General features: G+C 54.8%; 1 protein-coding gene across 4 annotated transcripts in view; it reads right to left on the bottom strand.

Moving 5' to 3' along the window:
• The window catches only part of L3MBTL1 (L3MBTL histone methyl-lysine binding protein 1), a 39,465-nt gene that overhangs the window by 17,010 nt on the left and 3,755 nt on the right, over positions 1-18,700 (bottom strand). For 3 of the 4 annotated variants that reach the window (XM_069871741.1, XM_069871742.1, XM_069871744.1), the window contains exons 2-10: positions 10,476-10,673; positions 10,061-10,223; positions 7,433-7,659; positions 6,443-6,587; positions 6,175-6,313; positions 5,247-5,370; positions 4,390-4,492; positions 1,809-1,900; positions 1,137-1,241 (exon numbers count right to left, since the gene is read on the bottom strand). In XM_069871741.1, coding sequence (XP_069727842.1) covers positions 1,137-1,241; positions 1,809-1,900; positions 4,390-4,492; positions 5,247-5,370; positions 6,175-6,313; positions 6,443-6,587; positions 7,433-7,659; positions 10,061-10,196 — 1,071 coding nt within the window. In that variant the 5' untranslated portion in view covers positions 10,197-10,223; positions 10,476-10,673. The remainder of the gene's footprint in view (positions 1-1,136; positions 1,242-1,808; positions 1,901-4,389; positions 4,493-5,246; positions 5,371-6,174; positions 6,314-6,442; positions 6,588-7,432; positions 7,660-10,060; positions 10,224-10,475; positions 10,674-18,700) is intronic. The other variant, XM_069871743.1, reaches the window with a different exon arrangement.

Genomic DNA, 18,700 nt, shown 5'->3' with positions numbered 1-18,700 from the left:
AGAAGGGAGGTGTGAGATGCCACGGTGGGGCACCTTGCTGGGTCCAGCAAGAGCAAGGATTCATTATTTTGCATCCAGGAGAGATTCCGGTGCAGGGATTTTGGCTAAATGCTGTGCTGCTTTGGTGAAATCGCTGCAGCAGCAAGAACAGCAGCCACTGCTGCGTGGGTGACCTCCCTGGCTGCCTGGGGAGCAAAGCAAGGCGAGGCTGGTTTAGCTGTCACATGGCAGCAGAGAGCCCCACAGAAGGCCTTCATGTGATACAAGAAGTAGTTCCAGTTACTAAAAGTGGAATAGTTTGATTTAAGCTAAAGTAGAGTTAAGTTTCGTCTACATAATCGTGTCCTTCGAAAGTCAGGCAGAAGGTCCCTCCGAGAGCAGGGCCTCTTTTAGCGAGGGTTTTCCCGACACTGCTCACTCTTTAGGGATGAGAATGCCTTGTGTTCAGGGGGGGTCTGTGCTGCACAGAGGGGGCTGCTGCTGGAATCCCCTCTGTTTGCAGTTTTCTCCCTATCCGACAGGCAAGGTCAGGCAGAGCTGGACCCAGCTCCAAATCACCAGAGTTTTGGCTGTTGCAAAGTTTCATAATGCATTGAAATTAGACCTTGGAAAGTAATAGAATATGCGTAAGATTTCTGGGAAAATCTGTCCCTCTGTAAAGAAGTGGGAAATCTGTTCTGTGCCAGCTTGTGTCTCGCTGCACACGATCGATGGGGATCGCTGCTGGTGCTGCCCAGGGCTGATAAAGGGCGCTCGCTTTCTGAAACTCCAACCCTGGTCTGAGAGAGTTGATTTGCCAGCATTTTCAGTGTCACCTGGACACAAGGAAGAGCAATGGGATACCTCCATATGCCCCATCAACTCACCCCTGTCTGAGGGGCTCAATGACGAGAAGCTGTTGCTATCACCACAGTCTTTCCCCCTGTGGCCCTGCTGTGTCAGGGTGATGGAGAGAACAACCAGGCTGGGGCACCACAGATGCTCCACAGCACAGCTCCTGCCCTCAAACTGGAAGGAAATTCCCTTTTTGTTTGACAGAGGTGCTTCCATGGGCCAGCCAGCAGCACTTCCCCTCCCACAGAGCCTCCCACCACGTGAGGAGGAACGACAGGACCCAGGAACTGGAGACGCCTCACCTCAGCCACTGTCAGGATGAAGTACATAGACGGGTGCTGTGGATCGATCCCCTCCAGCTTCATCCCTACTTTAAAGCCATTCTTGTGCTGGGAAGCTACTTGGTACTGGAAACAAAAATTAAACCACATCGTAATCAAGTCTAGAACCTTCCCAAGGAGCAACCATCAAGCAATGGGAGTCTGTGGGCCACAGGTTATGGTGTCCAAATCTTAATTATTTTCCCGTAGAAAGCCACATTCTTCCACCTCCTTGTGGGTTTGCATCTCTTGCTACAGGCAGAGCAAGGTGGGCCCTTGGGAGAGTGGGACATGGGCTGGGCTCCTCCTGCACCCTGGGAGGGCACAAGCACCGCAACGTGGCCTCAGGAGAACCCACACCTGGGTTTGAAGAAGAGCTGGAAACATTCCACCACCCTGGCAGAGCCACAGGGGTGTCCTAGGCAAAGGTGGGGTGCTTAGGGTGGGGGACAGCACCCTGCTGGGGAGTGGAACTCTGGGCAAATCAAAACTGGAGGCCGACTGGTCACTGGTGAAGGTGGGAGCTTGCCTATCGCTCAGAGCCCCGCAAAACAGGGAAGCAAGGAAGAGAGGAGAAGGAGGAAGGCTAGGGAAAAAAAAGGGAAAGAAAAGAGAAGATAAAAGAGGGAAAAAGACAGGAAAATCCCAACTCACATCCTGGAAGAGATCTAAAGGGGCAGCGACAGCTTTCTGCTCCTCCAAGTAGGACGCCCAAGACCAGCCTTCTTTCTTCTCTTCACTGGCACCTGAGCGCAGCACAAACGCACACACAAGAGGTGCTGCTGAGGGTCTGCTCCAGCCTCCTCAGGGTGCCTGCCTGCCTCAGGGCAGTGCGGAGGGCAGGCGAGCGCATGGGTCCTGCTGGGGCTGCATCCCTCCCTCACGCAGAGTCCTGCACCCCTGCAAAGCTCAGCATCATCCTATCTGAGCCCCTTCTCCAAGAAGCTCCCTCTCACCCAGGTCTCCATCACCCAAATGTCCTCTGTCGCTCTACAGTGCTCTAGTGGGACCTGAGGGACAAAGCACCCTGGATGAAGCATCAGGACACCTCTGAAACTAGTCCTCCTCCGGCCAGAACACCCAAAAGGGCCGCAGTGCTGATGGATTCAGGCCAGCCACCAGGATCCATTGAGCGATGCAGGAATTGCTCCCAGCTGCAAGGGGCTTCCAAACAGTCAAATCAGTGGCACGCTCACCTCCTGCCTTCACTGCAGAGGCACCAGCTCTGCTATCCTCTGCTCCAAGACAACCACCTGAGCCCCACCCTTGGCCCACCAGGGCCACCCTGATGACCTAAGGACGCATTTAACCTTATGGTAGCTATGAAAAGAAGCCAGCATCACCTCTTCACAAGCAGGGAGGTGATCCTTCACGCCTTCGATACCTCTAGGAAGGCCAAAAGGGCCTTGCCTGAGGAACTCAACACACAATCCAAGTCTCTTGCTCTCCAGTCACATTCTCTCCCTGTTTCATAGTGCCCGAAGGGATTCCAGGAGCAGTGTGTAACTCAGAGCAGTGGCAAACAGCCTTGGGTAGGGCAGGTCAGAAACACAGGGGGAAACCAGGCCACCTCCTGACTCCCTTGGCCTTAGGGGAAGGGGAGGTGATAAAACCAGGAACTTGCAGAAGAAATTAAGGCTGAGCTTCAGTGAGCAAGGTTATTCCACTAGATGTGTCACTAATACTTAAGAACACCTTTATTATTCTTTGGGACATAGGAAAAAAGTGGCAGGCATGCTTGGGGAATCCCTAAAGTACAAGCTCTGTGCTTCTGGAGAATGTAAATACGCCTAGAGACAGAGCATACACCGACTCTGCTGCACTGAAGCACCTGGCTACGTATTTTGTTTGCTGCTGTCCTTCTAAAATAAGAGAAAATAAAATGCTGAAATAACAAAATTCAGCACTGCTTACTTGTACGTAGCAGGGAAAGTTACATGCTCAGGGCTCAGACTGTAGAGAAAAGGACCTGACAAATGAGTATGAATCATAGAATCATATGGTTGGAAAAGACCTTAGAGATCATTGAGCCCAATCTGTCCACTACGAAACCAGATCCCTGAGCACCTCATCTACCCGTCTTTTAAACCCCTCCAGAGATGGGGACTCTGCCACCTCCCTGGGCAGCCTCTGCCAGAGCCTGAGAACCCTCTCCATGAAGAAATTTTTCCTGATGTCCAATCTGAACTTGCCCTAGTGCAATCTGGGGCCATCCCCTCTCATCTTATTGTCTGTCACTTGGGAGAAGAGACCAGCACCCACCTTGCTCTAACCTCCTTCTGGGCAGTTGTGGACAGTGATGAGGTCTCTCCTCAGCCCCCTCTTCTCCAGGCTGAACAACTCCAAGTCCCTCAACCGCCCCTCATAAGGCTCCTTCCCCAGCTCCATTCCCCAGTTCCATTCCCCTTTGCCAAGACCCCTTTTCCACACTGAGTAACTCAGTGTAACTCAGGTGTTCACATCAGGCCTCTGCGCCCCTACACTTGGCTATGGAGGGGGGTATGAACTGGAACAGTTTCATTTTAAAATTACTTTGAGCATGGCCTTTTATTATTCAAAGACAAAAGGTTTCAGGTTTCTTATAAACGGTTATATTCAGTATTTCTTCAAGTTTTCCTTCACCTTCGCCCCCATCCCACTTCAGGGAAAAACTCAACAAACAAACACTCATTCCTCAGCTCCTCTCCTTTCCCTCTATGTTGACACTGGAGATCTCTGATATGGCCCAGGAACAGATCCCTATGAGATGAGACAACCCCAAATTACTTGGCTTCAGCAGCACCAGACCTACAGAAGCAGCTCCCATACTTGTGAGTTCTCCATCATGTGAGGGAAGTTCCCTGTAACTGTCTAAAGCTGGAGCAAACCCCGGTATGACTTTCCTATTGCTTGGGACAGTGCCTCTTGGAGCAAACACAGCATCCACGAGCAAGTAATTAATTCAGCTCCCAAGGGGGGCGACCAGAAAGCACAGTACAGTACAGCCCAGTGCCTGAAGACGACACAGCCGTAGCTGTAAGGGTGCACCCGTCCCATGGAGAGAAAGAGAGGAAAGGAGGGAAGCGGAAAAGACAGAGAGAACAGGAGCAAGCACGCAGAGGAGCTCTCAAGCCTTCAGGACCGTGTACCAGTGTGTTGCACTGGGTGTTTGACTCTGCTGGAGCACCAAAACACTGGCCCAGCCCTGCAGCAGGACCCCACAAACTGTGGCAGAAGCGCTCACCCCACTGCCCACCTGGTCCCTCCATACCGTGCTGGCTCCCGTTCCACACATGAGGCTCTGGATTGCTGAAGGCAGAGTCTCCCATGGAGTTACTCTTCTCTTCCTGCTTTTCCTCCTAGACAATAGAGCAGATAAAACAGAAACCCATCACGCTGGAGGTCTGCACAGAGGTTTATTTTGTGTGTTGCCCCCTCACTCCAGTGCTGAGGGCCACACTGTTGCCTCTGCAACATCCATGAACAGGTTGCCCAGCTGTGACTGCCCCATCCCTGGAGGTGTCCCTGCCCACAGCAGGGGGTGGGACTGGATGGGCTTTAAGGTCCCTTCCAACCCAATCCATTCCACGATTCTATGATTTGATGCTTTGCCTAAAAATGGGCAGCCAAGACAATCTGATGATGGCAGCCTGCGGGGTTTTTGTTCCAAGTGGCTGCAATCACACCTAGAGCGGATCTGCTACAGTCAGCGTTGGCAAACAGAGCTTCTTTGCTTTGTCAAAGTTGCTCTCCCTTCCCCAGGACTCACACCATGCACACAGACACGCTCTGACTTCAACACTTACTTTGCTGGCCTGGACTCAAGAAAGCAGTTGCGAGCAGTCGATACCTACAGCTCACTCAGGACAAGTCTAACCGTGCCCAAACAGAGGTCCTCGACATGCCAAACGGCCAGCCAAGGGTCTAGAAGCCCTGATTTATTCATTTAACATAAACACATTCTGGCAGCAACAAACAGGTTACCCCTTCATTGCACAGTGGACACAGCACTGAGAAGCACCAAGAACTGCACGCAGCAGCAGCGCGTGCAAAGGTGCCCCAGAGCCCACATTGGCACGTGCACACTCGGGGCCCTCCCTGCCCTCTTCCTACCATCTGCTCAGATTCATATTCTTCCTCTGAAGGGCTTTGGTAGTCCTTCCTCTTTCGTTTCTTCACCGGCTTGAGGATTTCAGTGGCATTGGTGCTGCTGGCAGAGTTTTCCACAATGACAGACCTGCACAGAAGAAGGGAGAGTAAACCACGGCGGAATGTGGTGACGGCTGGGGTAAGGGAGCAGCTGCTGGAGAATCCCTGTCACGCCATTTCTTATTCCCACACCTCCCAGCTAATGTATGTCCACAAGTTGGCATGAGGTTGGAACCAGGGCACAGACCAGAATTGTCACAGGTCACACGCTCGGGTGTCAGAAGCCTGAACGCAAGGATGGATCAAACGTGATCTAGCTTCATAGCAGGGCTCTAAGTTGCATCAGAGCACACAGAGATGCTGGAAAACCAGTCCCAGAAGTCACATATTAGTAAGGTGAGGGGCTGGAAAGGCTCTTGGGGCCCACACCTTCCACTGCTGCTCAGCCTGGAAGCACCCACTGCAGCAACCTCCTGCTGCAGCCCTGCTCTAGTGAGCCCACAAACTGGGCAGGGGAAAATCTGACTCCTGTGCTTCCTGCTGCCCCCTGGGACAAGTTTTCATCCCCCCTCACTGCAGTCAGGGCACTCTGCCTGCAGGAAAGAGGGAAACAAGTGGGATCCCCAGCACCTGCTAGAGACAGATGTGCTTACATCCTTTGCTGAAGCGTGTGGACCAGGGGAGGGAGGGCGGATGGATGGATGGATGGATGGATGGATGGATGGATGGATGGATGGATGGATGGATGGATGGAGATGGCTTTGCATGGAGCAGACTCGTAGAATAGAGTGGTTTGGGTTGGAAGGGGCCTTAAAGCCCATCCAGTCCCACTCTCCTGCCATGGGCAGGGACACCTCCCACTGGATCAGGGTGCTCAAAGCCCTCCCTTTACCTTTCTTTGAACTGCTGGTGACAGTGCTCACTGCAGAAGCCCCTGCCTTCCCGGGCTCCATCCGACACGTGTCTTCGGCCACAGGTATCACAGTGGCACATGGTTTCTGCCGTTGGCAGCTTGGTCTGCTCTGGCACATCTGAGTTGAGAGAAGAGAAGTGAGGCACAGGGTGTAGCGAAGGAAAGCAGGAAGCAGGAAACCTTTGCCTTGCTCAGCACCTGCTGGATGATGGAACCCACCCCAGAAAAGTCACTATGGTGCCCTTACCCTGAGCCACAGTAGGATTGTCCCTGCTGGTGAGTGCCAACTCCGAGTCCCCGTCTTTCTCTGTGTGACCCTCCTTTACGGCTTCCACTGGAGGCATCTTATCAGCACTCAACACCTTCAGCGTCCCGTACTCATTTATTCGAAACTATGTCATTGAACCAAAACCCAAGGAAAAACAGTTAAACAAAGAGAATAGAAATTTAACTTGATAGCTAGCGTGAGCTCTGAGAAACTGGGGGATGTGGTTTGGTCATTGGTGGGTCTAACAAGAAGATGGTTCTTCTGATGGCAGAGGCAAGCACAGCACTGAAGCCGCCCATCCCACTGGCCTCCCCGCAGTCTGTGCTCACCTGGGTAAGACCAGCACAGCCAGTAGCATGAGGGGCAGGGGGGTGGCAAGAAGATGTGGTGGCCCAGGGCATTGGTGGAGTCTCCATCCCTGGAGAGGTTCAAAAACCATGCAGCTGTGGCACTTGGGGACATGGATTAGCAGGCACGGTGGAGTTGGGCTGAGGGTTGGACTGGACAGGCTTAGAGATCTTTTTCAACTTCAATCATTCTGTGATTCTGTGTAGCGAGGGATGCACCTAAAGGCAGGCGCTGTCTGATGAGCACATGGCCACTATTTCCAGGGTGAACACAGGAGTTTGGTGAGAGTCAGCTGCATGGCACAGCCTGGAAAGATGCTCTGCCCAGCAGGTAGCATCCCTCTGCCTCCCTGTGCAGGGCAGAGCTGCTGCAGCCCCCCTGGCGCTACATGTGGGCTCTCTCTGCTAAGCTTAGACAGAAGAGGCATAGGGATGGGACACAGGAACCTCACAGAGCCCAAACAGCCAAGGGATCCTCCAGCTGGACTGTGAATACTGGCAGGGGCCATGTCACATCCTGGTGGTCCTTCCTGGGACAGGCTAGAGGACTGCACTTAGAAGGGCAAGGAGCTATGGGGGGTGGTGGTCGGGGGCAAACACGGCGGCCCAGGTCTACACTTACCCGCAGGTTACTCCCAGGCAAAGTAGCCACCCCATCTTTCCACTCCAGCACACGGACTGTGCTGCAGGTCTGCACCCCGCTGATCTGGGGGATGACAGTGGCTGTGATGGGCTCGTTTGCTGTGCCCCTCTCCGGCCTCTCAGCCCCTGCGTTTCTCTGCGGCTCCCGGGAGGAGAATCGCTGAATTTCTAAGGTGCTCGTGGGAAGGCTGATGGTAGCGGCATTTGCTTGAGAAGGGAAGAAAGGAAATAAACAACGAGAGTCATACAAAGAGCACTTAACTGATGCAAACAAGGCTCAACGGCACCACGAAACTACAGAGAGGACACAGCTGAGAGCTCCTCGAAGTGGGCTAAAGCACCCACAAGCAGGCATGACCCAACAAGACCCGTTTGTGCTATCCACATTCAAGGGATCCTACTACAGTTTCCATGATCAGGATGCCCTGATGCCACCTCTTCCAGTGTGATTTCATTTCAAAGGAACGGACTGTGCAGCCCAGGGCCTCTCTGCAGTGGGAACCTAACACCCATCCATGCTTTGCTCACACATCAGGCAGGATAAAAATTGCGCTCCTGACTTTCAAGAAGGGCAAGAAGGATGACCCTGGTAGTTAGTGGCCTGTCTGTCTCACTTAAATGCCTGGGGAAGGGTTTAAAGCACAAGCCTTGCGAGGAGCGGCTAAGGGCTGTGGGGCTGTTTAGCCTGAAGAATGAAGACTGAGGGGAGACCTCATCACTCTCTGCAGCTCCCAGAAAGGAGGTTGTAGGGAGGTGGGGGTTGGTCTCTTCTCCCTGGTAGCCAGTGACAGGACACAGGGAAATGGCCTCAAGGTGCTCCAGGGGAGATTTAGGTTGGACATTAGGAGGAATCCCTTCATGGAAAGGGTTGTCAAGCATTGGAAGAGGCAAACCAGGGAGATGGTTGAGTCACCATCCCTGGAGGTGTTTGAATGATGAGTAGATGTCATACTTGGGGATATGGTCTGGTGGTGGACTTAGCAGGGCTGGATGAATGGCTGGACTCAATGATCTTAAATGTCCTTTCCAACCAAAACTATTCTGTGATTCTGTGGTAAAACAATGGAGAAGGTTATTCTGGGAGTTACTAAAAAACACTTGAGAGACAATGCAGTCACTGTCACAGCCTAAACAGGCTCATGAGGGGAGAGTCCTGCTCAACTAAATGTTGTTTTATGCAAACGCCACCCATTGAGTTGGTGGTCGAGGCAGCAGACGTGGGGCTTGGGGATTTAATCAAAGCCGTCGCTGCTGCCTCTCACAGAATCCTGTGGGACAAAATCTCCGGCATACAGCCAGACCAGCCTATAACACCCTGGGTGAGCAACTGGCAGATGAGTTGACCTCAAAGACTTACAGAAAGTGGGGTCACATCAGGCAGGTGGCCAGGCACAGTAGGGTACCCTATGGCTCAATTTTGGGGCCAATGCTCTTCAATGTTTTTATAAATTATCTGGATGCAGGCGTTGAAGGCAAATTAAGTAAGTTTGCTGGTGACATTAAACTAGCAGGAGCTGTGGACTCCCTCAAGGGTAGCGAGGCCTTACATAGAGATCTGGATAGACTGGAGAGCTGGGCAGTCACCATGAGAATGAAATTTAACAAGAGCAAGTGCCAGATTCTCCACCTGGAATGGGGTCATCCTGGTTTTCCATACAAACTGGGGGACAAGAGGCTGGAGAGCAGCCCCTCAAGAAGGGGTCTGGGGTGATGGTGAGTTGAGCAGGAGCCAGCAGGGCACCCTGGCAGCACAAAGGGCCGGCCGTGCCCGGGGTGCATCAAGCCCGATACTGTGAGCCACTCGAGGGAGGGGATTGTCCCACCCTGTGCTGGTGCAGCCCCAGTGTGAGCACTGGGGAAGCTCTGGGTGCCCCGATAGAAGGAGGACATCGAACCACCAGAACGTGCCCAGGGCAGGTGACCCTGATGGGGAAGGGCCTCAGGGGCAGGACTTCTGAGGAGCAGCCGAGGTGGCTTGGCTTGTTCAGCTCGGAGAATTCTGAGGGGTGTCCGCATGGCAGCCTGCAGCTTCCTCAAGGGGAGGTGCCAATCTCCTCTCCCTGTGACCAGCGATGGCACACGGGGGATGGAACGGAGCTGCACCTTGGGCGTTAGGAAAAGCTTTTTCATGGAGCAGGTGGCTGGTTGCTGAAACAGACTCCCAGGGAAGCGGTCATAGCTCCGAGCCTGTCAGAGTTCACAGAGTGTCTGGACAACGCTCTTAGTCACATGGTTTAGTGTCAGGTGGTCCTGTGAGGAGCAGGGAGTTGGACTCAATGATCCTTATGGGCCCCTTCCAACCTGAGATACGATTCTATGATAATGCAGCAACCCAGAAGCCCCCATGTCCTTCAGAGAAGGCACTCAGCACACTCTGCTGCACTGGCACAGGGCCCCAGACATCAGAGCTTTGGTTTAAAACTCTAGAGGTTTTAATTGGCCACAAATCATGTAAGTGATGTGGGGTAGCCACAGAGAACCTCAAAGATGGCAACCAGCAGGAGGGCTTTGCCTCCCAAGGGTTGCACAGACAGTTGAGGAGTGTGAGGTATGAGTGTGGGGGGAGAAGGCTGAGGAGGCACTGGTTAGAGAGGATGGTCCTGCATACCTGGTATGATGAAGGCAGTTGTTGGCAGGTGGGTGCTCTGCACAGTGCTCTCGGTGGTGACCACGTGGACACTGACCTCCCCAGTGGCATTCCCCTTCGTGGTCCTCACAACCTCCATCTCTGCTCTGCTGTCCATCGCCTTGCCTGGACACAGAGTGAGACACTGGAAGACATCAAAGAAGAAATTGAGTTGGGTACAAGTACAAACATGACAAAGGAGTGAGAAAGAGACTGTGGAGAATGGTCCCTCCCTTTCCACCACTTCCCAGAAGAAACCCCTGTAAGACTTACTAAAGACTGATTGAGCCCCACAGAAAACAGCAAGAAGGTAACAGCTGGTACAAACATGACCCAGCAAAGCCCCAGTTGCGAGATCTCAGCTCGGAGCCTGCCAGCGCTGAAGGTTTTTTCTTACCTGACACCACCATAAGATGGCACGGTCACAGCAGGTCTGCCACAAGCTATGGCTGCTCCTGGCTCCCACGGAAGCCTACACCACTCTGACGCAGACTGGGACTGAGGGCTGGCAAATCCTACCCTGCAGAAGATGGAGGTCCCTGAAGTTCCTCTTCTGGTCCTCCTGTTGCACAGTCACCCTTGATCTTCTAACTGCCTGAAAGAGAGAATTTCACAGGTGGCACAAGCTAACCGGTCTGGTGGCAGTGGGGAACAAGAAGTTTGACTGATGAGAAGCTCAGCACGAGCTGGCAATGCACTCTCGCTGCCCAGGAGGCTGAACCGTGTCCTGGGCTGCATCAAAAGCAGCGTGGCCAGCAGGGCCAGGAAGGGGATTCTGACCCTCTATCCTGCTCTTGTGAGACCCCACCTGGAGCCCGGCATCCAGTTCTGGAGTCCTCAATATAAGAAGGATTCGGAGCTGTTGAGGTGGGTCCAGAGGAGGCCACAAAGATGATCAGAGGGCTGGAGCACCTCTGCTATGAGGACAGGCTGAGAGAGTTGGGCTTCAGCCTTGAGAAGTAAAAGCTCTAAGGAGACCTTATAGCAACCTTCCAGTACTTGAAAGGGGACTAAAAGAAAGCTGGGGAGGGACTTTTTACGAGGGCTTGTAGTGATAGAACAAGGGGGAATGGCTTTAAATTAGAGAAGAAAAAGTTTAGACTAGAGTGATTTGGGTTGGAAGGGACCTCAAAGCCCATCCAGTTCCCCGCTCCTGCCATGGGCAGGGACACCTCCCACTGGATTCATTGCTCAAAGAAGCGACCACTTTCCTGGGCAACCTGCGCCAGGGCCTCCCCACCGTCACAGCAAAACATTTCTTCCAAAGATCTCATCTCAATCTCCTCTCTTTCAGCTGAAAGCCGTTCCCCCTCGTCCTATCCCTGCACTCCCTGATCCAGAGCCCTTCTCCAGCTTTCAGGACTGGAAGCTGCTCTAATGTCCCCCAAGGGCCTTCTCTTATCCTGGCTGAACAGCCCCAACTCTCTCAGACTGTCCTCATATGAGAGGTGCTCCAGCTCTTGGATCATCTCCGTGGCCTCCTCTGGACTCGCTCCAACAGCTCCAGGTCTTTCCCGTGCTGAGGACTCCAGAACTGGATGCAGGGCTCCAGATGGGGTCTCACCAGAGCAGAGTAGAGGAGAGATGGCATACAGCCGCCTGTCCACAGTCAGACCCCACCAGCCTATTTCCACCAGCCTAGACAGCAAGATTTGATGTCTCTATCACAGTAAAACCTTCACATTTGGGAAGCCAAGTGCCTGCGCAGAGAACAGGGTCTCTGCTTTGCCCCTCACATGGCAGAGGAGAGCATCAGTACAGAGCATGTGCTGAACTTCCCCAGCGCCAGAGCGTGGCTGGGGAGCACTGATCAAAGCACACACACAGGCAGAGGGAACTGGCCACAACACACACATTTTATGCCAACTGGGTTGCATTGGTTCTGCTGGTCACAAGATTCTTATCTCTTCAAACAAGAAATGGTGGGTGTGGGCACAGCAGCGCACTGGACCAGTGACAAAGGGCTTGGAAAGAAAGCATTTCTACGGCTGCTCTACACGTGGGCTTCCAACTCTGCCACAGTCTCACAGCTGCACAGCAAAGCCAGGGAATGACCATAGAATCCTAGAATCCCTAGGTTGAAAAGGACCTTTGAGATAGTCAAGACCAGCCGTAACCTGTCCACTACTAAAACGCATCTGTAAGCACCTCATCTGCCCATCTTTTAAACCTCTCCAGGGATGGGAACTCAACCACCCCCTGGGCAGCCTCTGCCTGTGAACCCTTTTGGTGATGACATTTTTCCTGATGTCCAATCTGAACCTGCCCTGGTGTAACTTGAGGCCGTTTCCTCTCATCCTATCGCCTGTCACTTGGGAGAAGAGACCAACACCCACTTCTGCACAACCTTGTTCAGATAGCTGTAGACAGTGATGAGGTCTCCCCTCAGCCCCCTCTTCTCTACCAATCCACTGTTTGGCAAGAGGCTTAAACACAAATTTGGCTTAACAACTATTTCAAACAATATTAACCTGTTTACTGACTTTATGCCTTCTCAGATTTTTAAATATTCTTGAAGTCTCCACTGGTACATGCTGGGGGCTGCCCAGCAGGAATGCTAAGGCTTGGTGGGAAAGGCCCTGGGGCTCCTGGTGAGCTCCATGAGGACCACGAGTCAGCAACATGCTCTTGGCCAACACCGTCCTGCATCAGGAGGAGGGTCCCAGCAGGCAGAAGGAGGGGATCCTTCCCCTCTGCTCGCACTCCTGGAGCCCTGGACTCAGCTCTGGGCTTTCCAGGCCAGGAGAGACTGGGAGAGACTGGAGAATCCAGCTAGGGGCGAATCCATCTGCTCGAGTGCCTGGAGCGCCTCTGCCAGGAGGAGAGGCTCAAAGCTGGGACTGCTTAGGGTGGAGAGAGCAGGCTCAGGGGATCCCATCGGTGTGGGTCAATACCTGGACGGAGGGTGCGGAGAGGACAAACTCAGGCTCTGCCCAGGGACAGAGGCCGTGGGAACAAATTAAGAGACAGGAGGGTCCTTCCATACGTTAGAAAACACTTTTCCACTGTCAGAGTGACCAAGCACCTGGGCAGGGTGGTTATAGAATCTCCATCCACGGAGACACTCAAAAGCTGCCTGGACATGATCCTGGATGGCTTTGAGTGGCCCTGATGGAGCAGGGAGCTGGACAACCATCAATTGGACAATCATTTTCAACCTTAACCAATCTGCAGATATAATTAATTTGTATGGTTGGGCTTGATGATCTCAAAGGTCTTTTCCAACCTAGTGATTCTATGAATTACTTCTTCAGGAATTCCCTCAGCTATAACAGAGAACTTGCCCATCCTCAACCACAGCTGAGCTATGGATTATTAATTACCTCCAGTGGCAAAATCGAGCCCTTAAGAAAAAGCACCAGCTGGGATCATACTGAAACTGCCAGCGGTGCACCAGAGCCCTGCAGAGACACGGTGGGCCGGGAACTGCTCCCTTGGATCTTCTCCTGCCTTCTGGCATTGCCCAGGGCAGGCGTTTAAGAGACTAACAGCACTGAAGTATTTGCTCCATATGCACCCGGGAGCACACTCACTACCACTCTTTGCACAGGCAGGTGGCCCAGTGGAGAAAGGCGAATGCACATGCCTTTTTCCTTCCAGATCCCACTGTTGCTTTAAGCCCAGGAGGCAATGACTTCTCTGGAATAAACCAGGAACCACGGAGTCTTCCCAGGTTCTCCTGCAGCATGGGGTGAGATTTGCAACAGACTGTGGGATGTACCCACGCCTCGGAACAGAATGGAAAGTCCTCCCATGCAGTCCGTGTTGCACATCCCCAAAGAGTGAATAGATTCTGGGAAGTGGGAGATTGGAGGGAGAAGGGCAAGGCAGCAGCAAGCCGCCCTCAGCTTTGGGTTCAGGAGATGCCTGGGCTGAGTGTCACCTGCTGTCCCCAGCAGTGTCTCCGCCACCAGGACCAGCTCTTGGGCTGTGGATCTGCTCAGACCCACCAGTAGGCAGAAGCAGCCATCCCCAGCGACCTCACGTGCCACCCCAAAGGGCTCAAGGGGACACCATGCATGCTCCACACCAAGGCCAGAAGGCAGCCTGAAGCCAGGGTAGCTCCAGCTGGACACAGATCCCCTGCTACTGCCAAGCGAGGCACAATGGGGACACCCACATGCCACCTTCCCCTCTGCTGTTGTAAGCAACCTACAGTGCCAGCCCTGCGGCAGCATCCAGGGCATTACACACGACCTTCTTCCACAAGTTACACTTAAAAGTGGGTGGAAACATCCAGAGAATCCACATGCGATCCTGAAATATTTCAAGATGTCCCGTCTCTTATGCTCTTTTATAATTAGTAAAGATGTAAAGCCAGGACCTGTCCTGGACCATGTGGAGCATCCTCTGCACAGCCCGGGCACCTTGCTCCGTGTCCTGCCTTCTGGACCAGGAATGGTTGGACTCGATGATCCAGTGGGTCTTTTCCAACCTAGTGATTCTGTGATTCTGCCAGGCTGGGCCCACATCCCCGCGCCGCAGGACCCGCTCCAGGGCTGCAGCCGTGTCGGCTCCAGGCCCGCACGTGCTCATGTGGTGTTTGAGAACCACCAGAAGGAACATGGGCAAGCCCCCATCCTGGAGGGGCTTTCAGCCTCCATACATCCCTTGGGAAAGCCAGGGAAGAACTGTCCCATTCCCTGTCTCTACTGGGGTGATGCAGGACATCCAGCTGCGACCATGCAGCCCCTGGGCAGCAGGCTATGCCCCTGCAGCCCTGGTGTAGGGCTTGGCTGGGGAAGAAACCCCTGCAGCCACGATACGGACCCTCGCCCAGGGACTGAAGCCCCTGCAGCCCCTACGGTGGAGGAGAAGCCCATACAGCCCCTGCAACCCCTACAGACCCTGCAAGGGGAAAGAAGCTCCTGCAAGGGGAAAAGAACCCCCCTGCAACTCCTACAGAGGGAAAAGAACCCTCCCGCAACCCCTACACCCCCTACAGGGGGAAAAAACCAAACCCTGCAACCCCTACAGGGGGAAAGAAGCCTCCTGCAACCCCTACATCCCCTGCAGGGGAAAAGAACCCCCAGCAACCCCTACAGGAGGGAAATGATCCTCCTGCAACCCCTACATCGGGGAAAGAACCCCCCTACATCCCCTACAGGGGGGAAAGAACCCCCCAGCAGCCCCTACAGGAGGGAAATGACCCTCCTGCAACCCCTACATCCCCTACAAGGGGGGAAAGAACCCCCCAGCAGCCCCTACAGGAGGAAAAGAAGCCTCCCGCAACCCCTACCGGGGGAAAAGAAACCCCCTACAACCCGTGAAGGGGGGAAAGAAGCCTCCCGCAACCCCTTACAATCCCTGCAGGGGGAAAAGAACCCTCCTACAACCACTGCAGGGGGGAAAGAAGCCTCCGGCAACCCCTACAGACCCTACAGGGGGGAAAGAAGCCCCCGCAGGCGCCAGGCCAAGCCCCCCACTCCGTGCCCCTGGCGCGTGAGGCAGCCCCGGCTCGGGGCGGAGGCAGAGCCCCCCCCGGCCCCGCTTCCCGCTCCGGCGCTGGGGGCGGCGCCGCGACCCCCGCCCCGCCCTTACCTGCTCCCGGCCCGGGCGCTGCCGCCGCGCTGCCCGCGGGCCCGGCCCGGGCGGGGCGGGGGCGGCGGGGGGCGGGGCCGGGGCTGCGGGCGCCGAGCCGCGCGGTCTCCATGGCAACCGCGGCTCCCGCCCGCCGCTGCGCCGCGCGCCTCCCGCGGCATCCCGGGAGCCGCCCGGGACCCCGTCGCCATGGCAACCCGCCCGGCCCGGCCCGGCCCGGCCCATCCCATCCCATCCCGTCCCGTCCCGTCCCATCCCGTCCCATCCCATCCCATCCAGCCCAGCCCATCCCAGCCCATCCCATCCCGTCCCATCCCGTCCCATCCCATCCATCCCGTCCCGTCCCATCCCATCCCACCCCATCCCATCCCATCCCATCCCACCCCATCCCATCCCACCCCATCCCATCCCATCCCACCCCATCCCACCCCATCCCATCCCATCCCATCCCATCCCACCCCATCCCATCCCATCCCGTCCCATCCCATCCATCCCGTCCCATCCCATCCCACCCCACCCCATCCCATCCCATCCCATCCCATCCCATCCCATCCCATCTCATCTCATCCCATCCCATCCCGTCCCATCCTGTTTTATCCGGGGCCTGGATGGGATTCACCCAAGCATATTAAAGGAGCTGGCGGATGTGCTGGCCAGACCCCTTTCCATCATCTTCCAACAGTCCTGCAAGACTGGGGAAGTCCCACTGGACTGGAGGCTGATGTTGTGCCCGTCTACAAGAAGGGTCGCAGGGAGGACCCAGGAAACTCCAGGCCTGTCAGTCTGACCTCAGTGCCAGGGAAAGTCCTGGAGCAGGTGATCTTGAGTGCTATCATGAAGCTCATGCAAGAGAACCGGGTGATCAGGCCCAGTCAACACAGGTTCACAAAAGGCAGGTCTTGCCAAATTAACCTGATCGCCTTCTATGACAAAGTGACTCGGCTGCTGGATGAGGGAAAGGCTGTGGATGTATCTTCTTGGACTTCAGTAAAGCCTTTGACAGAGTTTCTCACAGCGTTCTGCTTGAGAAACTGTCACCTCTGGCCTGGACAGGCGCACACTCTCCTGGGTGGAAAACTGGTTGGCTGGAGGGCCCAGAGAGTGGTGGGAAATGGAGTTAACTCCAGCTGGAGGCCAGCGACAAGTGGTGTCCCCAGGGCTCAGTGCTGGGTCCAGCCCTGTTCAATGTCTTTATCAATGACCTGGATGAAGGCATCGAGTGCACCCTTAGCAAGTTTGTGGACGACACTAAGCTGTGTGGAAGTGTGGATCTGCTGGAGGGTCAGGAGGCTCCAAAGGGATCTGAACAGGCTGGATCCATGGGCTGAGACCAATGGGATGAGGTTTGACAAGGCCAAATGCCGGGTCCTGCACTTGGGGCACAACAACCCTGAGCAGCTACAGACTAGGAGAAGTCTGGCTGGAAACTGCCTGGAGGAGAAGGACCTGGGGGTGTTGGTTGACAGCGACTGAACATGAGCCAGCAGTGGCCCAGGTGGCCAAGAAGGCCAATGGCATCTTGGCTTGGATCAGAAACAGCGTGACCAGCAGGTCCAGGGAGGTTATTCTCCCTCTGGACTCGGCACTGGTGAGACCGCTCCTCGAATCCTGTGTTCAGTTCTGGGCCCCTCACCACAAGAAGGATGTTGAGGCTCTGGAGCGAGTCCAGAGAAGAGCAACGAAGCTGGTGAGGGGGCTGGAGAACAGGCCTTATGAGGAACGGCTGAGAGAGCTGGGGGTGTTTATCCTGGAGAAGAGGAGGCTGAGGGGAGACCTCATTGCTCTCTATAACTGCCTGAAAGGAGGTTGTGGAGAGGAGGGAGCTGGGCTCTTCTCCCAAGTGACAGGGGACAGGACAAGAGGGAATGGCCTCAAGCTCCACCAGGGGAGGTTCAGGCTGGACATTAGGAAAAACATTTTCACGGAAAGGGTCATTGGGCACTGTCAGAGGCTGCCCAGGGAGGTGGTTGAGTCACCATCCCTGGAGGGGTTTAAGGGACGGGTGGACGAGGTGCTGAGGGACATGGTTTAGTGTTTGATAGGAATGGTTGGACTTGATGATCCGGTGGGTCTCTTCCAACCTGGTGATTCTATGATTCTATGATTATTCTATGATTCTATGATCCCATCCTGTCCCATCCTACCCAGTTCCATTCCCTCCTGTCACAACCTGTCCCACCCTATCCCATCCAATCTCATCCTCTCCTGTCCCATCCCTTCCCTTCCCGTCCCATCCCATCCCATCCCATCCCGTCCAGTCGCACCCCATCCATCCCATCCCATCCTGTTTTATCCCATCCTGTCCCATCCCATCCAGTTCCATTCCCTCCTGTCACATCCAGTCCCACCCTATCCCACCCCATCCCATCCCGTTTTAGTCCATCCTGTCCCATTCCCTGTCCTGTCCCATCCCAAGGCAGGGGCAGCAGGCATGGAGCCTCCTCATCCCATTCTGTCCCATCCCATGGCAGGGGTGGTGGGCAGGGAGACTCCCATCCTGTCCCGTCCCGTCCCATCCCATCCCACAGCAGGACTGCTGGGCACAGATCCCTCTGTCCTGTCCTGTTCCACAGTAGGGGTGGTGGCACAGAGCCCCCTGTCCCATCCCAGGGTCAGCGGGCACAGAGACCCATATCCCATCCCATCCTATTACACTATGGGGACAGCAGGTACCAAGCCCCCATCCCATCCCATGGTAGGGGCACCAGGTACCAAGACCCCATCCCATTCTGCCCCATCCTGTCCAGTCCCACAGTGGGGATGGTGAGCACAGAGCCCCCTGTCCCGTCCCATCCCGTCCCATCCCATCCCATCCCACAGCAGAAGCGGTGGGCATAAAGCCCCCCATCCCATCCCATGGTGGGGCTTATAGACACAGAATCCCTGGTCTTATCCCATGGTGGGCATGGAACCTCCTGTTTCCACAGTACCAAGGGCCCGAAGCTGGCACTGGCTGATGGAACACTGGACCGTGTCTCTCTCCTGAGCCTCAACATCCACGTCCTTGACCTCTCTTCTAAAGTATCTTAATGCCTGAGAGCAGCTCTGGGAGCCCTGATGGAAGGAGGACATTGAACTTCC

The sequence above is a fragment of the Phaenicophaeus curvirostris genome, chromosome 18 (assembly GCF_032191515.1).
Source record: "Phaenicophaeus curvirostris isolate KB17595 chromosome 18, BPBGC_Pcur_1.0, whole genome shotgun sequence".
Classification (NCBI taxonomy): Eukaryota; Metazoa; Chordata; class Aves; order Cuculiformes; family Cuculidae; genus Phaenicophaeus; species Phaenicophaeus curvirostris.
This window is presented reverse-complemented; position numbering and strand designations above follow the sequence as displayed.